Source organism: Oryctolagus cuniculus, chromosome 4, assembly GCF_051225735.1.
Source record: "Oryctolagus cuniculus isolate XC-2025 breed Fujian yellow rabbit chromosome 4, ASM5122573v1, whole genome shotgun sequence".
Lineage (NCBI taxonomy): Eukaryota > Metazoa > Chordata > Mammalia > Lagomorpha > Leporidae > Oryctolagus > Oryctolagus cuniculus.
In genome coordinates, this window is record NC_142870.1 from 151231231 (window position 1) to 151253299 (window position 22069).

The 22069-nt window shown below is 43.8% G+C and overlaps 1 protein-coding gene across 13 annotated transcripts in view; it reads right to left on the bottom strand.

Annotated features, from left to right (window-relative positions):
• Positions 1-206: 206 nt before the first annotated feature.
• Positions 207-22069, bottom strand: part of ANKRD28 (ankyrin repeat domain 28) — a 184858-nt gene continuing 162995 nt past the window's right edge. For 12 of the 13 annotated variants that reach the window (XM_008266039.5, XM_008266040.5, XM_008266038.5 and 9 more), the window contains 10 exons: positions 21770-21857; positions 20927-21044; positions 20180-20399; positions 13758-13845; positions 13586-13669; positions 12521-12666; positions 11862-11944; positions 11343-11425; positions 9108-9199; positions 207-3493 (listed from right to left, as the gene is read on the bottom strand). In XM_008266039.5, coding sequence (XP_008264261.3) covers positions 3207-3493; positions 9108-9199; positions 11343-11425; positions 11862-11944; positions 12521-12666; positions 13586-13669; positions 13758-13845; positions 20180-20399; positions 20927-21044; positions 21770-21857 — 1289 coding nt within the window. In that variant the 3' untranslated portion in view covers positions 207-3206. Of the gene's footprint in view, positions 3494-6233; positions 7318-9107; positions 9200-11342; positions 11426-11861; positions 11945-12520; positions 12667-13585; positions 13670-13757; positions 13846-20179; positions 20400-20926; positions 21045-21769; positions 21858-22069 lie in introns of those variants that run through there. The other variant, XM_089332273.1, reaches the window with a different exon arrangement.

Below are 22069 nucleotides of genomic sequence, written 5' to 3' on the forward strand. Positions count from 1 at the left end.
GCGTCTTTTAATTTCTAGGCTTTCTACTCATTCCCATCCCCAAGTCTACAGCAGACAAGCAAAAAATAGTTACTGAGTGGCTGTATTTAGATACGTTCATTCAAAGTCTAAAAGAGCTTTATCAAAAAAGATACTTGTTTTAACTGAACACTAACCAGACATTTTAAGGGAAAAGTAGTTTGCATGTAAAGAAGAGAAACACTTAATTTCTTGCATTAAAAAACTTTATTTCATTTAAAAGATCCAATATAAGCCAAATTAAACCCCGAATTTACAGCTACATGTAGTGATCTCCTGAACTAAATGGCACTGTTTGAGCTGACGTCTTGTTAAGGAGGTCATCTGCTTGTCCCACCATTTCCCCCAAAGTAGTTTTAGAGCAGAAGCTGGTATTGTTATAATACACACCAGAAATTTCAGATGTCATCTTTCATGCAGAAGTTAAAGAAAGCAAACAGGCTCTTCTGTTCTGTGCGAGGAGGATAAAACACACTAGGGAGCAGGGCCTGACTGCTTCTGACATACAAGGTGTAACGATAAAGAGCTCACTGTGGCGCTGCAGCGGTTCAAGTACTCTGTGTACTCATTCCAGCAGTACTGCTTGGTGGTCAGCTACTATTCAGGAAGTACATTGCGACTTCCCCTCCTCAGGCGCAGACCAAAGGAAGTGGCCCATCGGGCTGGGGACAGACTGTCAGAGATGCAGGCACAGAGCACCGAGATCATTTTCCCAGTGGGCTGGCGACTGCAAGAACCACTTCACGCATCTCAGTAGCCGCATCGTTTACATAAAGTGATGCAGGATCTAAGTTCTGGGCTGGGTGAGGCTAAATTAAAAACAGCCTTGTTACTTTATAGCTACACCTTGGGTGTGATTAGATGTGGTTTATCTCAAAGTGTGTCCAAGGAGTCCTGGAAATCACTTCAGCAGAGGAGTCCAACAGCCTGTAAGAGAGAAGACACGGCAGAGGCACGAGATTCATCCTCGCGACATTGTCTCTGAGGACAGACCAGGGCCCGAGACAGGAGTCGGAGGGAGGGAGGCTTCCATGCCAGCCAAGGAAGACCTTTCTAACAGCTGCCCAGCAACTGAATGGACTGCGTGTTGAGGTAGTCGCTGCAGGTGTTCAAGGTGGAAAGGGCACCTTTGTAGGAGGGACTCCTGCATTTGTTAAGAGGTTACACTGGATGAACCTCAGGTCTCTTTCAATTCTGAGATTCTAGAAAATTCCCTCAGGGAATTCAGAGGAGAATTCCTAAAAGGAAAGAGAAAGCACACATACGTATACTTTTAGAATCCTCTTGAGTTTTTTTTTTTTTTTCAAAAGGTACAATAGAAAACGCAGTCCACTGTGTTTAAAATGCATATTTACCTTCCCACTACTCAGTTAGGAAGGTTCATTATGATTTCTTTATATTATAAAGAAAAGATGGAAGATTACATTTATAATTTTTGTAAATACTTTAGAAAAACTCCTTAAAATCTAGTAGTCTCAATGCCCTAGAAACTTTATAGATTTTTAGATAATATGCACAGATACAAATACATTATTCATTAAATACAACTCACATCTGTGTTTTATTATACTCTAAAATATACAGGAATCTTGATGTACTGAAAGAGTGCAAGTAAATACAGTATTCAAGCAGTCACTATTTCTATGTACATGCTCATTAATTCTTCAAAAACCCACAAAATTATCAAATAGATCAAAATACTGTTCTGTGTTTTCACACTTTATATTCAGAAAAACCAGCTGATAATTTACAATGTCATAAAGTTTCCAGTTTCACAATACAAAAAGGATAAAATGAAATTGGATATTTTTTGCTGCAATCTATGGAACTTTTACCCAGACCTGTTCAAGCCCCCCGACGTATGCAAAATCATTTTCGCTGGGAAAGTGAGTTTATAGTAACAGCAGAATCACATAAACTGTTATTTAAAAGCCTAAACACTGGCCTTTTCTCTTTGTTATTTGAAAGGTAGTCTTCCATTTGGCAGGCAGTTTCTTCTGTCTCCCAGTAGTGACAGGTTACTAGAACATGCTGCTTTAGAGCCGTGTAGGACCTGAACGCTTTAGTGTTTTAAATCTTGTCCAATACAGAAATGCCTTCCAAGAGACCCAGTGATGCTTACTTTATGAGTATAATGGATTTGGTTCCCTTCTGATTCTTTACTTTTTCAAAACTCAAAGATCAAAATAAATGACAGCAACAAAAATCCCCCAACCCACGGTGGAGGCACAGAAGTGACGCTGAGTGACAGAGGTGTATGCAAGGGTAAGGCTGACGCTTCCGTTCCCCAGGCCCATTTCGCTGCAACAGGGCGGAACAATCTTCTGACTTCATGGATTTTTTCCCTAGGAAATTCTTTACATTTTTAAACAAAAATAGTTCAATTTTAAATGCAAACCATTCAAAACTGGGCGATAGCTCCTACCCCACCACATGTCTATGTCATGTGTATTTCCACCCTTACTACACCCAGTCAGCTGGTTTTCAATTCTAACATTATAAAAATTGGAATTTTAAAATTTTTATGTAAAAGAAAAACATGTAAAAATACATCTGCTTTCTTTCATGGTTTAATACAGTATTGGAAAGCTTTCTTTCAGATGTTTTATTTAAAAAAATCAACACTTAAAATCAAATCTCAGCTTCATTTTCTGAAATATTAAAGTTTAGATAATGTCTCATGTTTCCCCTACCCCAGTTTCCACAAAATGGCATTCTACTGAACCTTTGAATTATTTGGTCCTTTGGCAATTTGCTGTGCACACAATGCCCACTGTACCAAACTTTTATTGCCTTTAAATGTAGCTGTAATTTTATTGGTAAAATTTGAATCTAGTGTCTTTATCCCTCTTTTTCAACAGCGTTGGCTTGTGTGAGCAGGTTAGGGTACACAGTGTCCCAAATTACTCCGGGCACTGCAAAACCAAATTAAACACTTCCACAGAGCAATCTGACATCAACATGTTTTCCTCTGGTCAAGTCTATTTCAAGATTCTAGGAGTTCCTTTTGCAAAACTTGCCTTTAAAATTCTTCTTCCTAATGTCATGCCATCTCTTACATTCACTCACTGTGCGATCGTTGTTCTCGCGTGGATTTGTATGTGAATGAGAAGGTGCCTTTTTCCTGAAAAAGCACAGTTTGAAGCGTTAGTGTCAGAACTTCCTCCCTGGACCTCAGGCGCAGCCTCTCAGTAGGTCTCGGAGTCAGAGTCATTGAGCTCGTCCACGTCAGTGTATAGGTACTCCTGCTCCCCGCCGATGTTGTTGAAACTGCAGTAGGAGCTGGGTTCATTCCTCATGATGGGCAGAGCTTCAAAGCTGACAGTTTTTGAGGTGTTGGTGTAACGGTTAATGGCATTGAATGTCAGGGATGTTAAAGGGCTACTTGATGAGACAGGCATCATTGTGGCCAAAATGAGAGCCAGGCAATCGGCCACATCCTTATTGGGAGCACAGGCCAAGGCTGGGGTGTAACCTAGAATGAAAGATAAAATCAGAAATTAATGTCTTGCCATGTATTTTACTAAATATAAGGAAATAAGCCCCCAAGGCTCCAACTTCACACATTTTAAATTACTTGGCGTATAAACTGTCTGAACCAGGGTGCTTCGCAGTTTTGCAGGAAGGAGAAAACATCACAGAAATCTAGAGTGGACAGAGCCCTTGTGGCCTGGAATAACACAAGAGGAAACCAAAGCCCAGAGATGTGCAGTCTGTGCGAGATCCCTCCCAACACAGCCACAGCCGTTGGAATTCACACAAGATGCCGGGCTAGAATACGAAGAAAGAAATTAAAACGTCTTCCCTCAGCACGGGGAGCAGAGATTTACTGTCCATTCGCAGTCATGCAGCCCTTGCACGCTGAGAAACCTGGATGTGCATGGATTCATGATGTATGCACTGAGTGGGTCCTCCAAGCTGTGTTTTCAGTGAACGGCACGAGGGCTGGCAACTCAGTGTTTCTCTTGCAGTCAGTCCACTGAAGACAAACAGTAGAGAGACCAAGACAAATGCTGCTTCTCCGACTGTTCCTTTTAAAGCAGCAGAGGAATGACCTTAGGCACAGGGCCGCACAAAGCATCAACACAGCCAACTGAGGAGGAGACACTGAGCGCTCAGTTGGAAAGACGCAGCCGGAGTGGGAGAGGAGAGGGAAGACGCGCTGTGCGGGCTCAGGCCTGCCACTCCACACGGGCTTCAACTGTTCACATTTGCTATTTTCAAAATATTTACATGAAAGAAAGAGGGAGGAGGAGGAAGGATCTGTCTGCTAGTTTGCTCCCCAAATGCCCTGTCTGTACCAGCTGGGGTCAAGAAAGGTCAAGGCCATTATTTTTTAAATATTTACTTATTTAGAAAGTAGAGTTAGAAGCAGAGGCAGCGATAGATCTTCTAACTGCTGGTTCACTCCCCAAATGGTCACACCAGCCAGAGTTGTGCCAATCTGAAGCCAGGAGCCAGGAGCTTCCTCCTGGTCTCCCACGCAGGTGCAGGGGCCCAAGGACTTGGGCCATCTTCTGCTGCTTTCCCGGGCCATAGCAGAGAGCTGGATCTGAGGCCTGTATGGGATGCCGGCGCTGCAAGCGGAGACTTTACCCACTATGGCACAGAGCTGGCCCCAAAGCCATTATTTTTTTATTTTAAGCCACATGGAGCTAGTAAGTATTTAGCAACAAACATTTTTTTTTTTTTAAACAGGCAGAGTGGACAGTGAGAGAGAGCAACAAACATCTTGAAAGTCTTAGTTTACAGCTACATTCAGACACTGCTTCCTCTATTACATTTCCTCGTTTTTTAACCGTCGCAGATATGAATATAAATTTTATTTGTTTGAAAGGCAGAGAAACAGAGATCCTCCATTTGCTGGTTTGCTCCCCAAATGCTCACAACCATCAGGGCAGGGCCAGGCCAAAGCCAGGAACCTGAAACTCAACCCAGGTCTCGTATGGGGTGGCAGGGACCCAGGTACTGGAGCCCTCACCTGCTGCCTTCTGGGGTGTGCATTAGCAGGAAGCTGGAATTGGAAGCCAAGCTGGGACACCTGGACAAAGCAAGCACATGCCCCAAGTGGTATCTTAACCAGTGCACCAAATGCCTGTCCTATATATATTTACAAAGCCGTGTTATGTAAACTGCTGTATGACTTACTTGCTAACCATCATGCAGGGTAAGAGAGAACATTCCTAGCCTAACAGATTCCACATGTCCCCACCCATCACTAGCCCTCTCCCTCGTGCACAGTGGCAGCCACTATCCTGCCTGGCCAAGAGCCGCCAGTTCCTTTTCATTGCTGTGTAGTATTCTCCTTCATGCTCAGAGCATGGCGTAGTTACATACTTCAACGAGTGGGCACGTGGCTGTCCCCAGCCTCCTGTATGTTTCCATCCGTGCTATATGAGCGCTCGTCAATGAAACAACACTTTTCTCCCCTTTATAAAGTTTTGTCAGTGGTCAAAAGGACCAGCTGGCATCCCTGGAAAAGGAGGCAGGAGTGACCAATGGATGTGCCTATTTTCAACCAAACTGGATTTACTCCGTGGCCCACACTTCCAGCTGGGGCCCTGCTGCTGGCAACAGACCACTCATCAGATGGCCACCAATGCCTCGGACGAGAATGGGGCTGAAGAGAGTCTTGGCAAAGTTTTCTGGTCAGAATAGGACCCCAAACAGGCTCCTCTCCTCTGCAGAGGGTTGGTGTGGTCAGTTGAGAGAGACTAGAGAAGTTACTCTCAAGGTCAAGGGTCTCCTACATCCCAGGCAAATGCAATGTCTCATCTCCTCCAGAAAAATCAAAATATAACCAACTCCATTCTCAGAGGGATCACAGGCACACTATATACTACCAGCCGCTCTGTCTCGTCTAGTAAGACTGCAGAGTACAATTAATAACCAACACTGCTGTTCTGTCAACAGAAGCAGTTAGGAACTGAGATCAGGATGGGCCGTAACTTGTCCGCTGTGGGCCACAGTTACTATCAGAGACCTTACTTAGGTTTCATTATCCTTTCTATCCCTTGTAAGACACAATCAGATGTGTAAAGTCTTGAAAATGACCCACTGAGTTACACAGCAGCAGATTTAGTGCTACTGATTCCTCAATCTATGTCCAACCTGGTGTTTATTTTGGGGCTTCAGGCCTATATGCCCAGTTGCTGACTTGGAGTTTCCACTGGACTTTTCCTGGCTGAACCCAGCACCTTCTTCATACATTCTTATTTCAATCAGTGGCACTTTGGTCCCCAGAGCTTTCCTCTTTCACCTGCCACACCTCACCACTTCTTCACCCAGTCCCTGAGTCAGCCACCTTCAGATCTCTAAATACCATCCATGTCTTTTCCTCCCCAAGGCCTCCTGCTTAATCCTGGCTTCTACCTTCATCTGTGACTCTTGTATGTACGCATTTGAAAGCCAGTGAGAAACAGAATGAATGAACGAATGAATATGACCAATCAGTCTTCCATCTGTTGGTCTACTACCCAAATGGCTACAATGACCAGGGCTGGACTAAGCCGAAGCCAAGAGCTAAGAACTCCATCTGGGCTTCCTGCATGGGTGGAACAGAGCAGCTGGGATTCAAACAGGTGCTCCTGATATGGGATGGTGGCATCACAGGTGGTTGCTTAACTCACCATGCCACAATACAGCCTCCATCTTTATTTTTTTTAAAAGGTTTATTTAAAGACAGAGTTACAGAGAGAGAGGTCTTCCATCTGCTGGTTCACTCCCCAGATAGCTGCAATGGCCAGTGCTGCACCCATCTGAAGCCAGGAGCCAGGAGCTTCTTCTGGGTCTCCCACGTGGGTGCAGGGGTCCAAGGACTTGGGCCATCTTCCACTGCTTTCCCAGGCCACAGCAGAGAGCTGGATCGGAAGAGGGGCAGCCGGGACCAGAACCGATGCCCACATGGAATGCCGGCACTTCAAGCCAGGGCTTTAACCTGATGCACCACAGCGCTGGCTGCCTACTTCCAACTTCAATGTAAATTTTTTTATTCTAGTCTTGGATTCTTTCAGATAAACTGTTGTCTTACAGTGTGCAGACCCCTGTCACTGGATCTAATGGATTAGGGCCTATTCTGTGTTACTTGCACCCTCACCTCTGCCGGCCATGTTAAATCTCTTAACAGTCTATTGTGTTTGCTTAGAACGTCCCCTCCCCACTTTGGATGGAACATGCTAGGTGTACTCCAGTCAGGCTGTTTCCAGTGCATCGCAACAGCTTCCTGCACTGTTCCGCACTGCATCCTCAGGGCGTGGCACGGTGCTTGGCACAGTCACTCCTACAGCACACATGAAGAAACTAAGAAAGTTCATGGAAACACAGAATTAACAGAGGGGCTTAATTTGGTGCAAAAAATTTTGAAACCCATTCAGTTTTCCCAGGGTATGCATCTTCCATGGACTTTAGCCACTGAAACCCCACTGTGTCCAGGCAGCGGCTCAGCGCTTTGAATACATCCCAGAAGGCAACTGACAAGCATTCTCTGCTCTTGTAGGGCTCACATTCTAGTGGGGGAAACCCACAACATAAAAAGAAAAAAGGTTAAATTATACACAGTATGTGAGGAAACAAGCCCAATAGAAAATAAAAGAGGAAAACAGAGTAGGGCAGGTTAGCAAGGACTGAACACACGGTGGTAGGGCTATGTAGCAGACCACCACACAAAGACAGTGGTCGTCAGGATAGACTTCATTGAGAAGATGAAACTTGAGCTGATCTACAATAGCTGATGGATTTCGTCAAAGAATGCTTGGAAGGCAGAGTGTTCCAGGCGGAGGAAACAGCCAGAACAGATCAGAAGGCATGTACAATGCTGCTATCGAGGGGTGGCGTGGCAGAATGGAATGATGGGAGAGAAAAATTTGGAAATGCAAGCAGGAGGGTAATGAGTGGGTCTTACGACTGAGAAACCTGAGATTCAGAGGAATAAAACGTTCCCATGTGCTTTAAAAGGATCTACCAGGGTGGTAGCCATAGATAAAAAAGTCCACTGAGTGTCAAAGAGACGGTGTCAAGGGCAACTCCTAAGCGTCTGCCGTGTGCAACAAGGATGGGGCTGTTCTTAACTGAGACCAAGACGGGCGCCAAGAACAAGACTGTGGAAGAGGGGTCAAAAGTTCAGTTTCTGGACATGTTAGCTTTGAACTGTTTATTAGATTACCATGTGGTATTGATGATTAGGCAGGTGGATATATGAAAACAGAGATGGAGAGAAATAAATCTGGGAATTCTTAGCGTAAACGCATCCATGCTATTTAAAACAAGGTTGCAATTACCTAGGGAATCAGTTCTGCCAAAAGTTGATCTGTCCAGTACAAGAGAACTAAGAATTGACTCTCGTTTTGTTCCTCTGAATCTGTTCTCTCAGTCGTTCTAAGACCCACTTCATTACCCTCCTGCTTGCATTTCCAAATTTTTCTCTTCCATCATCCCATCTGCCATGCCGCCCCTCGACAGCGGCGTTGTACATGCATGCGCATCGTGAGAACAGCGCTGCAGTGTGTTGGGAGTAAAGACCTGACTGCAGGAGACTGAGAATGAGCGAATGAGAAGGGAGTCTTCAGGAGCAGGAAAACCCGTCCTGACTAGTAGTTGTACTGCAAGAGAGAACACAGAAATACGGCAGCAGTGGAGGGATTAATAAGATATATTTTAAGATGAGAGAACTAATGTTTATATGCCAAGGGAAACAATCCAGAAAGAAAATTAAAAAATGTCACTGCACAACACTAAAGAGAAGAATTATTAAAGTGATATTCTCAAGTTGGCAAAGGGAACAGAATTTATGCATGCATGGAAGAACTGGCATCACAGAGTACACACGTCAGGGCCTCGGTGAGTTTCTTTAAACACAATCTGTGGCTACGGAGATGAACAGACATGTGAGTGCAGAGTCCATCTGTTACATGCGCTCTTCCTGCGTCCTTGCCCTTGCTCCTTTGCCAGTAAGTACTATTCACTATTAACAGTCTCTCCCTACTTTGCCAAATAAAAACTAGACCAATTTTTTTTAACTTCTAATATGGATCTAAAGATAAAAGTGTCTAGTAAGATATAGGTTAAGGGAAAAGAACGTGGAGGCTACTTACCATTTTCATCTACTGCAAGCACACTTGCTCCTTTCCCCAAAAGTTCCTGAACCACCATCGTTAGCCCGTTTCGGGCAGCAACATGCAGAGGTCTGGGGGAAAAGTAATTACACATGTATGCGTATGTACAGACACACACCTCTGGCTGTCAAACAGCATGTTGCCAAGCTGTGAGTACCCACAGATACAAACCCAAGGCAGCCAGTCCCACAGCAGGGCCTCTGTGGGGCACAACCGCCACACGTCATTCATATGTACAAGCTTAGCCCTGGGTCCCATCACAGGCTCCCACTGTCATCAATCCTGCTGTTACTTCCCATAAAGACTCATTGTTTATAAAGATTTTTCCCAGTGAATTTTTTTTAAAGTTTACTTTTTTTTCCTTTTCTTTCTTTTTTTTTTTTTTTTTTGACAGGCAGAGTGGACAGCGAGAGAGAGAGAGAGACAGAGAGAAAGGTCTTCCTTTGCCGTTGGTTCACCCTCCAATGGCCACCACGGCCGGCGCACTGTGGCTGGCCCACCGCACTGATCCGATGGCAGGAGCCAGGTACTTATCCTGGTCTCCCATGGGGTGCAGGGCCCAAGGACTTGGGCCATCCTCCACTGCACTCCCTGGCCACAGCAGAGAGCTGGACTGGTAAAGTTTACTTTTACGTGAAAGGCAGAGTTAAAGAGGGAGAGAGAGTGCTATTGGTCCGGTTCACTCCCCAAAATGCCCGCAACAGCCAGGGCTAAGCCAGGCTGAAGTCGGGAGCCAAGAACTCCATCCAAGTCTCCCACATGGGTGGCAGGGACCCAAGTACTGGGTTATCATCTGCCATCTTCCATGGTGTGCATTAGCAAGGTTGGAAGCAGAGGCAGGACTTGAATCTGGCTACTCTGATATGGAATGTGGGTGTCCCACGTAGCAGCTTAACCTGTTGTACTATAACCTCCCTGAAACTGCATTCTCAAATTGTTTTAAGAAATGGGGTCACCCAAAAAATATGGGAGAATACAGAATAAAAACTGTACACAGCACTAGTACAGATTTTAACAGGTTTTGAAAATAGCTTACAGGTGCCATGACTAATCTTTGGACCCTCAAAGAATGTGAGTGACCCTAGGCTGTGAATCAGTATTCTTAAGATTTTTCTCTTTCCCAAGTATGAAAGCAGAATAGCAAATGGAAACCGAGAGAGGACCATTGGAAACGCTGATCTGTCAACTTGGAGGCTGGCTGCTCTCATGACCCAGAGTCTTTCTGGAACCTACTTAGATTATAGGCACACATGAAGCTCCTGCCTCATCTATTGCCACTGTCAAATCGTATTTTTATAGCCAACACAGAACAGTACTGTTTTCCTTTAGAAAATTATATGGGTGAAGGATTGAAAGAAAATGTAGTATTGTTAATGTTCTAATAGAGTTTCAGTTCAAAAGGTTTTTTTAGTAATAAGTCTTTTGAAAAACTTTTACTTATTTATTTTCATTTTATTTGAAAACCAGAGAGGCAGAGAGAGATACAGACAGAAGGAGATCTTCTATCTGCTGGTTTACTCCCCCAATGCCTGCAACAGCCAGGGCTGGGCCAGGCTGAGGTCAGAAGCCAGGACCTCTATATCAGTCTCTCATGTTGATGGCAAGGACTCAAATAGAGTCATCACCTGCTGCCTCACAGGGTACACACAGGCAGTAAGCTAGACGCAGAAGCAGAGCCAGGACTAGAACCCAGGCACTTTAAGATGAGACGTGAGCATCCCAAGTACATCTTAACGGCTTGCCAAATGCCCGTCCTGAGTAATAGGCCTTTTAGTTGTGATGACATTAGAAATTAGTTTTGTCAACTGTAAAAACTACTTGTGGCTGATGCTATGGCATAGTGCCGGCATCCTGTATGGGTGCCAGTTAAAAGTCCCGGCTGCTGTGCCTGGGAAGGCAGCGAAGACGGCCTAAGTGCCTGGGCCCCTGCACCCATGTGGGAGGCCTGAAGGAAGATCCAGGCTCCTAACTTTGGATTGGCCCAGCTCTGGCTGTTGTGGCCATCTGGGGAGTGAACAGCTGATGGGAGACCTCTCCCTCTCTCTTTTTCTCTGTAACTCTGCCTTTCAAATAAATCTTTTTAAAAAACCCAAAACCGTTCTTTATTTTTAACTGTTTTTGTAACTAATGGAGCCTAATCTAATGGTCACATGTCAAAAAAAAAAAAATCCAGTCTTTTTTTTTGGAATTACAGGTCAACAAAGAAGTACTCACGTTTGCAAGGCTGCATTGGTTGCATTGATGAGGTTTCTATCTGTTATCTTTTCCAATATTAACAAGGCACTAGTTTCATGACCCTAAAATTGTGGCAAAATAACTCTTTAAGAAACTTGAGCACTATTAAAAATAAATTTATATACACCCAATAATTCCCAGCTGTAATTCAATATAATATGTACAAGACCATACATGCACAAATTTTCCTGGCTAATGCCTTAAAAATTTGCCTAACTATGTGTTAGGAGTAGGGGTAGGGAGAGAGGATGAGAAGAATTTAAGAGTGAAGCAAAGATGGTAAGTATGTTCAGGCTTGTAGTCTACAACTTACTTGGCTTACTGGAGAGTTTCATGTACCATGGTGCCTAATAAGTCAGTGTTCCTATACAAGAAACCTGATGCCAATTATCATGAGAGATTTGGTCCCTGGCTCTGTCTATAGTAGTGAAGAATAAAAACTTGTAACATCACTGCTGAGCTCCACAATGAACACATGTCCCTACGGTGCGTACATACCTTGCTGCAAGCCAAATGCAGGGCGGTGTTTTTACTGTTATCTTGTAAAGTCAGATCTGCACTAGCACTGCTGACCAGCATCTCTGGGAGGAAAAAGTACATCAATTCTAAGTTTATGGACATGTTTCTTAGATTACCAATAATCACTGCAGAGAAATGAAGATATAAAGCAAGAAAAATCCCTTTCACAAAAACTTAAGTGCAAGAAAAATATAGAACACTGTATTGTCTCATAGAGTACACAGAATAACTATATTGCTGTATAAGTCATGGATAACAACAGCAGTTAACATTTATTTTGAGTCTTTCCTCAATTTTAAATGCTACTTTGCATGCTCTGTATTTACAGTCATTGATTTTGCCCCAACACCAGCTCTACAGAGGAGGCACTGCTATTTTTCTCACTTTGTGAAAGCACAGAGGCGCACAGTTGCGCATCTGGAAGTGCTGTGACTTCCATCCAGGCGGTCAGGCTCCGGGCATGTTCTTGACCACCACGCTACACTGCCTTGCTAACCTCTTCTGTCAGTAAGGGAAATGAAAACGTTGTGCTCCTAGATGAAAAGGAGGGGTGCGAGCAGACTGAAGTGATAAAACTAGCAGAAGTCCTGGGCCTGGACTCTAAGTCACACACAAGCAGTATGCATTGTTGTCTTTACCAACGGTATTTGTTTGTCCGTTTTCTGCAGCCATCATGAGAGGCGTTTTCCCAGAAGAGTCCACAGAGTTGACTTGAGCATTGTGGCTGAGCAGCAGCTGTAAACACTCAACATGGTCTGTGAAGGCGGCCGCATGCAGAGGAGTTCTAGGACACAGAGAAATCGAAACAGAACGATGTAATCCAAAAGTTGCATATGCTGAAAAAGATCTTAATTTACGACGTGCAATTTTCCATAGTTTACATATTATTCTACCAAGAAATTGCCTAGATACAAAAAGGCTTCATAGAGCTTACTCATTTCTGCCACAGAAATGTGTACTTTTGATAATATAGAAGGCTTTAAACTAGAACTAGTATTAAAGTAACATTACATCATTAAATTCTTTGATAATTAAATTCTAACCCCAAAACCTTTTACAACTGCTGCGGCCTCTTCCAGCCATTATTCCTATTTAGAAAAGTGCTAATTTTTTAACAGGGACTTCTGAGTAACAAACATACGTCTTAAAAATGCAGGGCTGGGGGGTCAGAATCTTTGCATTAAAAAATGTTTAATAAGACTGCCATAGGTAGATAGCAAAGTCCTTTATAATGCAAAAAGATTTTACAACAGCTTATGCTTGCAAATATAAAAACTGACTTTCAATTAATAATAGATTCTCAGGGCTGGCACTGTGGCTAAGCTTCTGCCTATCTCATATGGCCGGGGTTAATGTCCCGGCTACTCCTCTTCCGATTCAGCTTTCTGCTTATGGATGGGAAAGCAATGGAATGTGGGCCCTAGCACTTGGGCCCCTGTAGCCCTCCTTGGGAAACCTGGAAGAAGATCCTGGTTCCTGGGTTTTGATTGGCCATTGCAGCCATTTGGGGAGTGAACCAGTGGATGGAAGACCTTTCTCTCTGTCTCTCCCTCTTTGTCTATAACTTTGCCTCATAAATATATAAAATCTTTTTTTTAAAGAAAAACAAATAATGGATTCTCCATAAATTCTTACATCAAGTTAGAAGCTGAACATTTTTCCTATGGAAAGTACATCTGTTTCCTGCACAGTTGAATTCTCACCTTCCTCTGGAATCTGTAGCGTTCACAATGCTGGCGCCTAACGCATCAATCAACATCTCAGCAGCACCTTCGTTGTCGTTGATTCTGTGTAAGGCAACAGGGTGATCACTCACAGCAGTGGTCTGCTTCTTGAAACATTCAACCCAAACCTGACTCACTCGGCTTTACTTACACAGCACAGTGCAACGGACTGAAAGCATTTCCTTCTGTTTTCTGGAAAACTTCCTGTTCTAAGAGAAGTTCTACACATGTCTCATGACCTGGATAGGTAAAGAAGAACCAGGTATTAAAATCTAGAAAAGGTAGTGGCAAAAGTCTCAAATGCTCAGTAGTATTCAAAGGAAGATGGTTCAGGTCCCTCCCATCCCAATTCCTGTGATCAGGTCCACTCTCCAGGGTACACCGCTGTGGTTCCACTGCTGCAGGAACTTTCTAGGCAAGTGCAACCACATACATAGAAACACACTCCCTTTTTTAAAAATGCAAACGAAATACTTGGTTCTGCCACTAGCTTTTTACTAAATTGTAGAATACCCTCCTCCGGAGAGCACACATAGAAATCTTACTCTGCCACAAAGTGTGAATGCTCATCACCAATGATTTAATTTATGAATGTCTGAGGTGGCTGTTAGTTTTAAAAAGGTCTCCATGGTACTATCAGTGGGAATGGAATGGAACAGAACATACTGGCACTTTATAGAAACAAAGATTTTTGTCAGACAGGTTCCTAGAAATCATATTACTGTGGTAAAGGGCAAGCATCCTGACAAAGCCACCAGGCCCACAGTCCCTGCTTTAAATGGCAAAACCCTCTTGTTCATTTGATTCAATAAAAACAGGCTGCACAGGAACAATTTTTTAATTTAATTTTATTTTTTTTGACAGGCAGAGTGGACAGTGAGAGAAAGGTCTTCCTTTTTCTGTTGGTTTACCTCCCAAGGGCTGCTGCAGCTGGCGCACTGCACTGATCCGAAGCCAGGAGCCAGGTGCTTCCTCCTGGTCTCCCATGGGGTGCAGGGCCCAAGCACTTGGGCCATCCTCCACTGCACTCCCGGGCCACAGCAGAGAGCTGGCCTTTGGAAGAGGGGCAACCGGGACAGAATCCGGTGCCCCGACAGGGACTAGAACCTGGTGTGCTGGCGCTGCAGGCGGAGGATTAGCCTAGTGAGCTGCGGCGCCGGCCAGGAACAATTTTCCTTTTTCTTTTTTTGACAGGCAGAGTGGACAGTGAGAGAGACAGAGAGAAAGGTCCTCCTTTGCTGTTGGTTCACCCTCCAATGGCCACCATGGCCAGCGCACCGCGCTGATCCGATGGCAGGAGCCAGGTACTTCTCCTGGTCTCCCATGGGGTGCAGGGCCCAGGGCCCAAGTCCCAAGTACTTGGGCCATCCTCCACTGCACTCCCTGGCCACAGCAGAGAGCTGGCCTGGAAGAGGGGCAACTGGGACAGAATCCGGCGCCCCGACCAGGACTAGAACCCGGTGTGCCGGCGCTGCAAGGCAGAGGATTAGCCTAGTGAGCCGCAGCGCCGGCCCTGGAACAATTTTCAAGTCCAGGGAGACAGCAGCAGTGACAGCTGCGGTAGCTGACACAGCATCTCCTTGCGGCCCCACACAGCCTTCTCTGAGGGCCTCAGCGATGCACTCAGAAGCCTGTAAGAGACACAGGACTTCCTGAACACCTTCCCACGGTCTGCTCCTGCTCATTCATTGCCCGTTATGCGTGTGGCCTACAACAGTAACCATCACAATGCAAAACGCAAAACTGAAATCCAAAAGAGGAAAAAAAAAAGCAACAAAAAGCCAACACCAAACAAAAACTTTTGCCTGAAGCTTTGGGGTAGAATAACTTCCCCACCCATCAACCAATGCGATGGGACCAGCAGCACCATGGCAATGCCCACTGAAACAGCAGGCCCACAGTTCTGAACAGCAATTTGGAAAACAAGAAACTCAAACCCGATTTTTTAACTCAATTTTCAAAGCCAGGGTTTTGGCAAAAATTCCCTTATTGCTGCAAGTGAAATACTGCTTCTTTTATTCCACTAGACATTTGGAATCTGCTTTGAGAATAAATTCAGTTCCTACACAGCCTCTTTATTTTCATGGCTTAAAATCTAACAAAGTGATATTAAGTTTTCTTTGCTAATTATTCCAACATGCTCCAACAACAGCTCAACTTAAACATTATAATTGTTTCACCAAGGAAAGAGAAGTAATTTTTAGGAAGCATCTCTCTTTTTTTAAAGGTTTTATTTATTTGAGAGGTAGCGTGACAGAGACAGAGACAGAAAGGTCTTCTATCCGCTGGTTCACTCCCCAAATGGCCGAAAGGGCAGGGCTGATCTGATCCAAAGTCAGGAGCAGGAAGCTTCTTCCAGGTCTCCCACACGGGTGCAGGGGCCCAAGCACTTGGGCCATCCTCCACTGCTTTCCCAGGTCAAAGTAGAGAGCTGGATCAAAAGCGGAGCAGCCAGGACACGAACCAGCGCCCATGTGGGATGCCGGTGCCACAAGAGGAGGCTTAGCCTAGCACACCACAGTTCTGGTCCCTTTAGGAAGCCTCTTAACTGTCAGTTTTTCTTCTAATCCAGTGGTTCTCCAGTGTAGCTATTACGCCTGTCAGAAGAAACCTGTCGACGTCTAGACATTTCTGCTGTCGCGGAAGGGGATGGAGGAATGCTACTGGCACCTGGTAGGCAGAAACCAGGGTTGCTGCTAAACGTCCTGCAGTGTACAGGACAGTGCCTCCTAAGACACACTCACGGGTCCAACAGGCCAGTTCTCTCTCTGAGTATTAACTCATTACACTGCTTTAATCCCATCTCTCTAAATGTTAACTCGTCACTGAGAGAGAAACAGCAATGGAAAGCTGATCAGTATTGATTTAAGAGCCTTTCCACTGAACATGAATTAGTGTTACCTAGGAAATCCTGGGTTATACTGAGAAGGTGTATTCCAGATGGAGCAGGCATCCCATATGTGCACCAGCTTGTGTCCTGACTGATCTGCTTCCAATCCAGCTCCCTGCTAATGGCATGCAAAAAGCAGCAGCAGATGATCCAAGTGTTTGGGCCCCTGCCACTCTCGTGGGAGACCTGGAGAGGCTCCTGGCTTCTACCTGGCCCAGTGCAGCCATCTGGGGAGTGAACCAGCAGATGAAGATTCTCTCTCTATCCCTCTAACTCTGAATTTCAAAATAAATAAATCATTTTTAAACTAGTCATTCAAGAGAATTACCATTTGTCAATAAAAAGTATTGTTTTAAAAAGTTTTCACAAAATTATTTGTACTAATATGCAACATTATTTAATAAATCAATAAATATTTTAACATTTCTCAGTTTCAGTTTCTATCACTATCAATATCAGTTTCTATCAATATCAATAGACAGATTCTGAGACTACACAGGCTACACAATATGAGAGCGACCACTTGAGTAGAAGTAGACTGAGTAAAAGGATTTCTTGGTTACCTACAGAAATCATTAGTGGCTGAAATCAAGCCAACAATCTCACCACACTGCATCACAGTTGATAATGGACAGAAAAGTAAGCCCTGTTCATGTTTTAGTGGGTGATTCCAAGGAAGCTTACAGAATCATAAAAATTTATCAGTTTTTAAAAGGAACAAATGAGATAGTAAGGACTCAATTTCTTGATTAAATGACTACATAAACTGAAATTTTTGAACTTTTAAGTTCAGCCTGTACAGCCCGTTCTTTTCTGAAATTTGGCCACCACTTCAAGAGAAAGGTTGTTTTCTGTTCTGTTGGAGTGCTTCCAAATTCTCTTCTCCAGCCATACTAGTAATTACTAATAACCAGTCACATTGAAACCATTTTACATATTCTACTTCAAGAACACCAAGTTACAAACAGACTTTTGGCTGTAAATATGGTATTAATTTTAGACTGCCTGTACAGTCTCTTACTGCATACGGACAACACATACTTAGCTCCTTCTAGCTCAATTCAGAAACACCACAATCTTGCTACACTCTGAACATTAGACACATCTGTTAGGATCTTTCAGTGGCAACCAGGCATGTTATTCCTGCAAAATGCTGCGTCCTGAACAAAAACATGCTTGAAGAGTCTACACTGGGCAATGACAGAGCAGGGAACCTGGTGAGAAATGTGAGAGCAACTCCAAGGAGCAGTGACCACGCATCTACAACTAAATGCTCCACCTGAGGAAGAATACCCTGCTGTGTGACTTCCACTGGGGTGTGTGTCGGGGTGTTTGTGTGTGTCTAGCCGTCAGAATTTGCTTCAGAACAATTTTATAGCAATGCCCATTTTAAACAAAATTCACATTTGTGGATGTTGTCCCACTATATTAGGTATTAGGAGTTTTCCTTACACTTGTAAATATCCAGTGACATTATAAACGCAAATCAAACTCCCAAGGCAAGAATACAGTATCTTCTAGGGCTTGGGGACTACTGTTTGGTCACTTCACTATACTCATTAAAGACCAGCATTACTGAGTTGAAAAAGGAAAAAAAAAGTCAATCCCGAATGTTTTAGAGTTTTCAAAACTGCTGGTTAAGGATCTGAGGCAATGAAAAGGAAACAGATTAACCTTCAGTTTTTTGACTGAGCAATATATTTAATTATTTGTATTGCGTATACTGTGAGCACTCAGAACTGCAGGATGACCAAGAGTAACCAAAAAACAATTTTGGGGGATAGCCCAGTACTTTCTCACCATATAAGAATGGATCTCTCAACTCTGGTATAGGATTAGCATAAACATTTAAATTTATCTATGAAACATTTATTAAAATAATTTAACTGTAATTTCCCAAGATTCACATTTCTCCTCTTTGATCATAATTCCACATTCTCTGTCCTAATGGTTTCCAGCAGAAGAACCGGGAAGTAGCTGATTACAGAAAGATGGCAGACCTCCACTTTCTGGTGAGGGAGGCAGCTGATCTTAGAACAGACAGACCTGGAACCAGCACTGTGGCCTACTGGGCTAAGCCTCCGCCTGTGGAGCCGGCATCCCATATGGGTGCAGGTTCTAGTTCCTGCTGCTCCACTTCTCAACCAGCTCTCTGCTATGGCCTGGGAAAGCAGAAGATGCCAAAATGCTTGGGCCCCAGCCCCCGTGTGGGAGACCTGGAAGAAGCTCTTGGCTTCATATCGGCCCAGTTCCAGCTGCTGTGGACATTCGGAGAGTGAACCAGCAGATGGAAGACCCTTCTCTGTCTCTCCCTCTCTCTCCAATTCTACCTCTCAAATAAATAAATAAAATCTTAAAAAAAAAACCACATTTTTTAAGCAAATAGTTATATAAAGAGGTAATTCATATTTCCTTCACACTTTTAGAGAAAGTTGTTAGAAATGCAAACTATGCTTTGTAGGTATGTTGCTACAACTAAAACTTATCTCAGTGCTGTACTAAGATAAAAAAAAGAAACAAAAGCACCTCTTTTCTCTGCTAAAGCCTTAAGTCCAAACAAACTTCAACAAGACTGATGCTTACAATGTATGTAATATATGAATGTTTTCTATGATGATCAAACCTAGGGTCCTGCAAGAAGGGAAAAACTAATATATTGCTTTATTCAATAAATTATTTTAATAGTGATATTTCATATGCCAAACTCAATTTTATCATTTACACCTTAAAAATAGCTTTCTGTCCACTCTGCCTGTCAAAACAAAAACAAAAACAAAAAAAACAAAAAAACACTTCCTGCTTCCCTGAATGACCTGCTGAGAGCCTGTGACAGGTACAGGGTAACTGCGAGCCTCTGGCCAGGCAGCAAAGCTCACCATCCAAGTGTCCAAGATCTGCTTCAAAACACTGAGCATGCGTGTCAGTGGTGAGACTGCGATGTGCTCAGAACGCACACACTGACCGCAGTTCCGACGTGATGCAGTTCATTATTTCCTCTATTCTGATCACCTTTTTCTAATGGAACAGCATTCAGGGGCCAGCACCTGCAGTGCCAGCATCCCATATGAGCGCCAGTTTGAATCCTGGCTGCTCCACTTCCGATCCAGCTCTCTGCTATGGCCTGGGAAAGCAGCAGAGGATGGCTCAAGTCCTTGGACCCCTGTACCCACGTGAGAGACTCAGAGCAAGCTCCTGGCTTCAGATTGGTGTCGCTCTGGCCGTTGCGGCCATCTGGGGAGTAAATCAGCAGATGGAAGACCTCCCCCCCACCCCCACCCCTCTCTGTAACACTGCCTTTCAAATAAATAAAATCTTAATTTTTTTTTTAAAAGAGCAGAAGACAAAAGAACATCGTCAATACAAGCATATTATACAAAAGGTATGAAAGTATTTTAAAAATCTCTTAGGAATGCATATCTTGGTTGAACTAAAAGGTCTGAGAAAACACTTCAAAAAATTTCATGGATTATCATGAAATATCTTTGACAACTAAAGCCTTGGTTTCAGCATGGCAAAGGACAGAGTGAGTTACAGCTACAAGGGGGGCTTGTTCCTAGGCTTTCTACTCTTAAACTTTAAGTTTCCCTTATTAACATATCATTTTCCCTAGTAGCAGAATGCATGACAGCTGTCTGCTCAGCACATTTACAGGAACCTGAGGCAGTTTCTGTGGTGTACTTAACCATTGTAGCAAGCCCAGTGAAGCGCGGTGTAGCCATGATTGTCTGCGAGGGCTGGGTTTGCGTCCATTGATGCTGCTGACTGCAGCAGGGCGCCAAGGACACCAATGTGTCCACAGGCCGCTGACAAGTGTATGGGAGTTCGACCTCTGCTATCCCGGAGCAAGCACTTAGCACCATGCTGAAGCAACGCATCTACACATTCTTCATGACCCGTAACCGCCTGAAAGAAAAATAACTTGTAAATAGCTGAATCCTTGCCAACTTCAGCTAATTTAAACATTTTAAAGTCTATATTACTCACATCTTTTCACCAATTAGGGTTGTTTATAATTTTCTCAGTAATCTAGTATTTTTATTGAAAGTGGCTTAACAATCCAGTTAAGCAGAACCACAAAAGTAGTATGAAAAATAGGGAGATATAATCCAGTAAAAATAATGAAGTTGAAAAGTTAAAATAAAGATATGTAAGGAAATAGCTGAGATAATGGGAAAAACTCAAATTGCTATTAATTCTACTCAAGGTTTTTAGGCTTTTACAATTTTCTTCCAGCATTACTGTTCTCTGGATTAAGTTATGCTTTGTAATTACTTAGACTCATATAAAACAAAGTTACTGGGGGAACAGATAATCCCTAAGATCCTGTAAGTAAAAAGCCAGTAAACATGACTTGGTAACAGTTTAATGAAGAAAAGTCCACAGCCTAGTTTTATATACTAAGAGGCTGGGAGACGAGGCATTCTGCTTACCCCTCTGTGCAGGGCCGTCCTTCCCCACTTGTCTTTGGCATCCACGTTGGCTCCCTTGTTCAGCAGTGAGTAGACACAGTCCGTGTGCCCGTTGAGAACAGACAGCATCAGAGGCGTCCTGGGCAAGAACAGCGACACGTTCAGCGCCACCACTTAGGACTGCACTCTGAACACAGTCAAACCACACGATGGCCTGGTTTCCCAGCACGCCGCTCTCCGGTGCAGCTTTGAATTACGCTTACATTTAAACACTGCATTTGGGGGCAGCACACATGCTCCCTTGCCCATTCAAGCTGACTCCCACAGATTTTATCCCTCCGGAGGACAAAAACCCAATGCCAAAAGACCCAAGAATCAGGGATATGGAGTGCTGTTCTTTCCCTGTCTGAAACCTGCCTCTGTATCTTGCAGATGAGTGCTCTGTGAAGGTGTCTGAGGGGACACTCAGGACTGAGGTGGTGAGGACCGATGGGCAGGTGCTGGGCGCAGCACCTAAGTTGCCACACGGGACCTTCCACATCCCACACTAGAATGCCTGGTTTGAGTACTAACTACTCCACTTCCATTCCAGCTTCCTGTTACACCTTGGGAGTTAGCAAATGATGTGGCTCAAGCACTTGGGTCCTTGCCACCCATATCAGAAACCAGTGAAAAAGACCCAGGCTTTGGTTTGTAGTAGTGGACATTAGAGGAATCAATCAAACAAAAAAGAATTCAGTTCTCTTAAAATGAAGATACTATGTTTGATGCTGCTCAGTAACATATATGACAGATTTACTCAAACAGGAGCATATGAAAACTAACAGTTATCCCAAAAGTAACTTAAAAGTTACTGAAACTTACTGTCCATTTCCATCTTGAATATCTACCGCATTCTGTGGTTCTGCATTTCCTATTAACAGCCGTAAGCATTCCGAATGACCATTTGTTGCTATAAAGTGAAATTTTGAAATTTTATTATACAATGATAAAAATAAAAAATGTACACCTACAGCACATTTTCTAGTATTTAATCTGGGGACTGAATTTAATATGAAATAATAAAAGCTACAGGTACAAAGGAAGTTCTACTGCCTCAGGACAGTCAGCACAGCTCTCTTCCACTGAAACTCCCACCCTCAGCATCTGTGAGCTAATGGAATG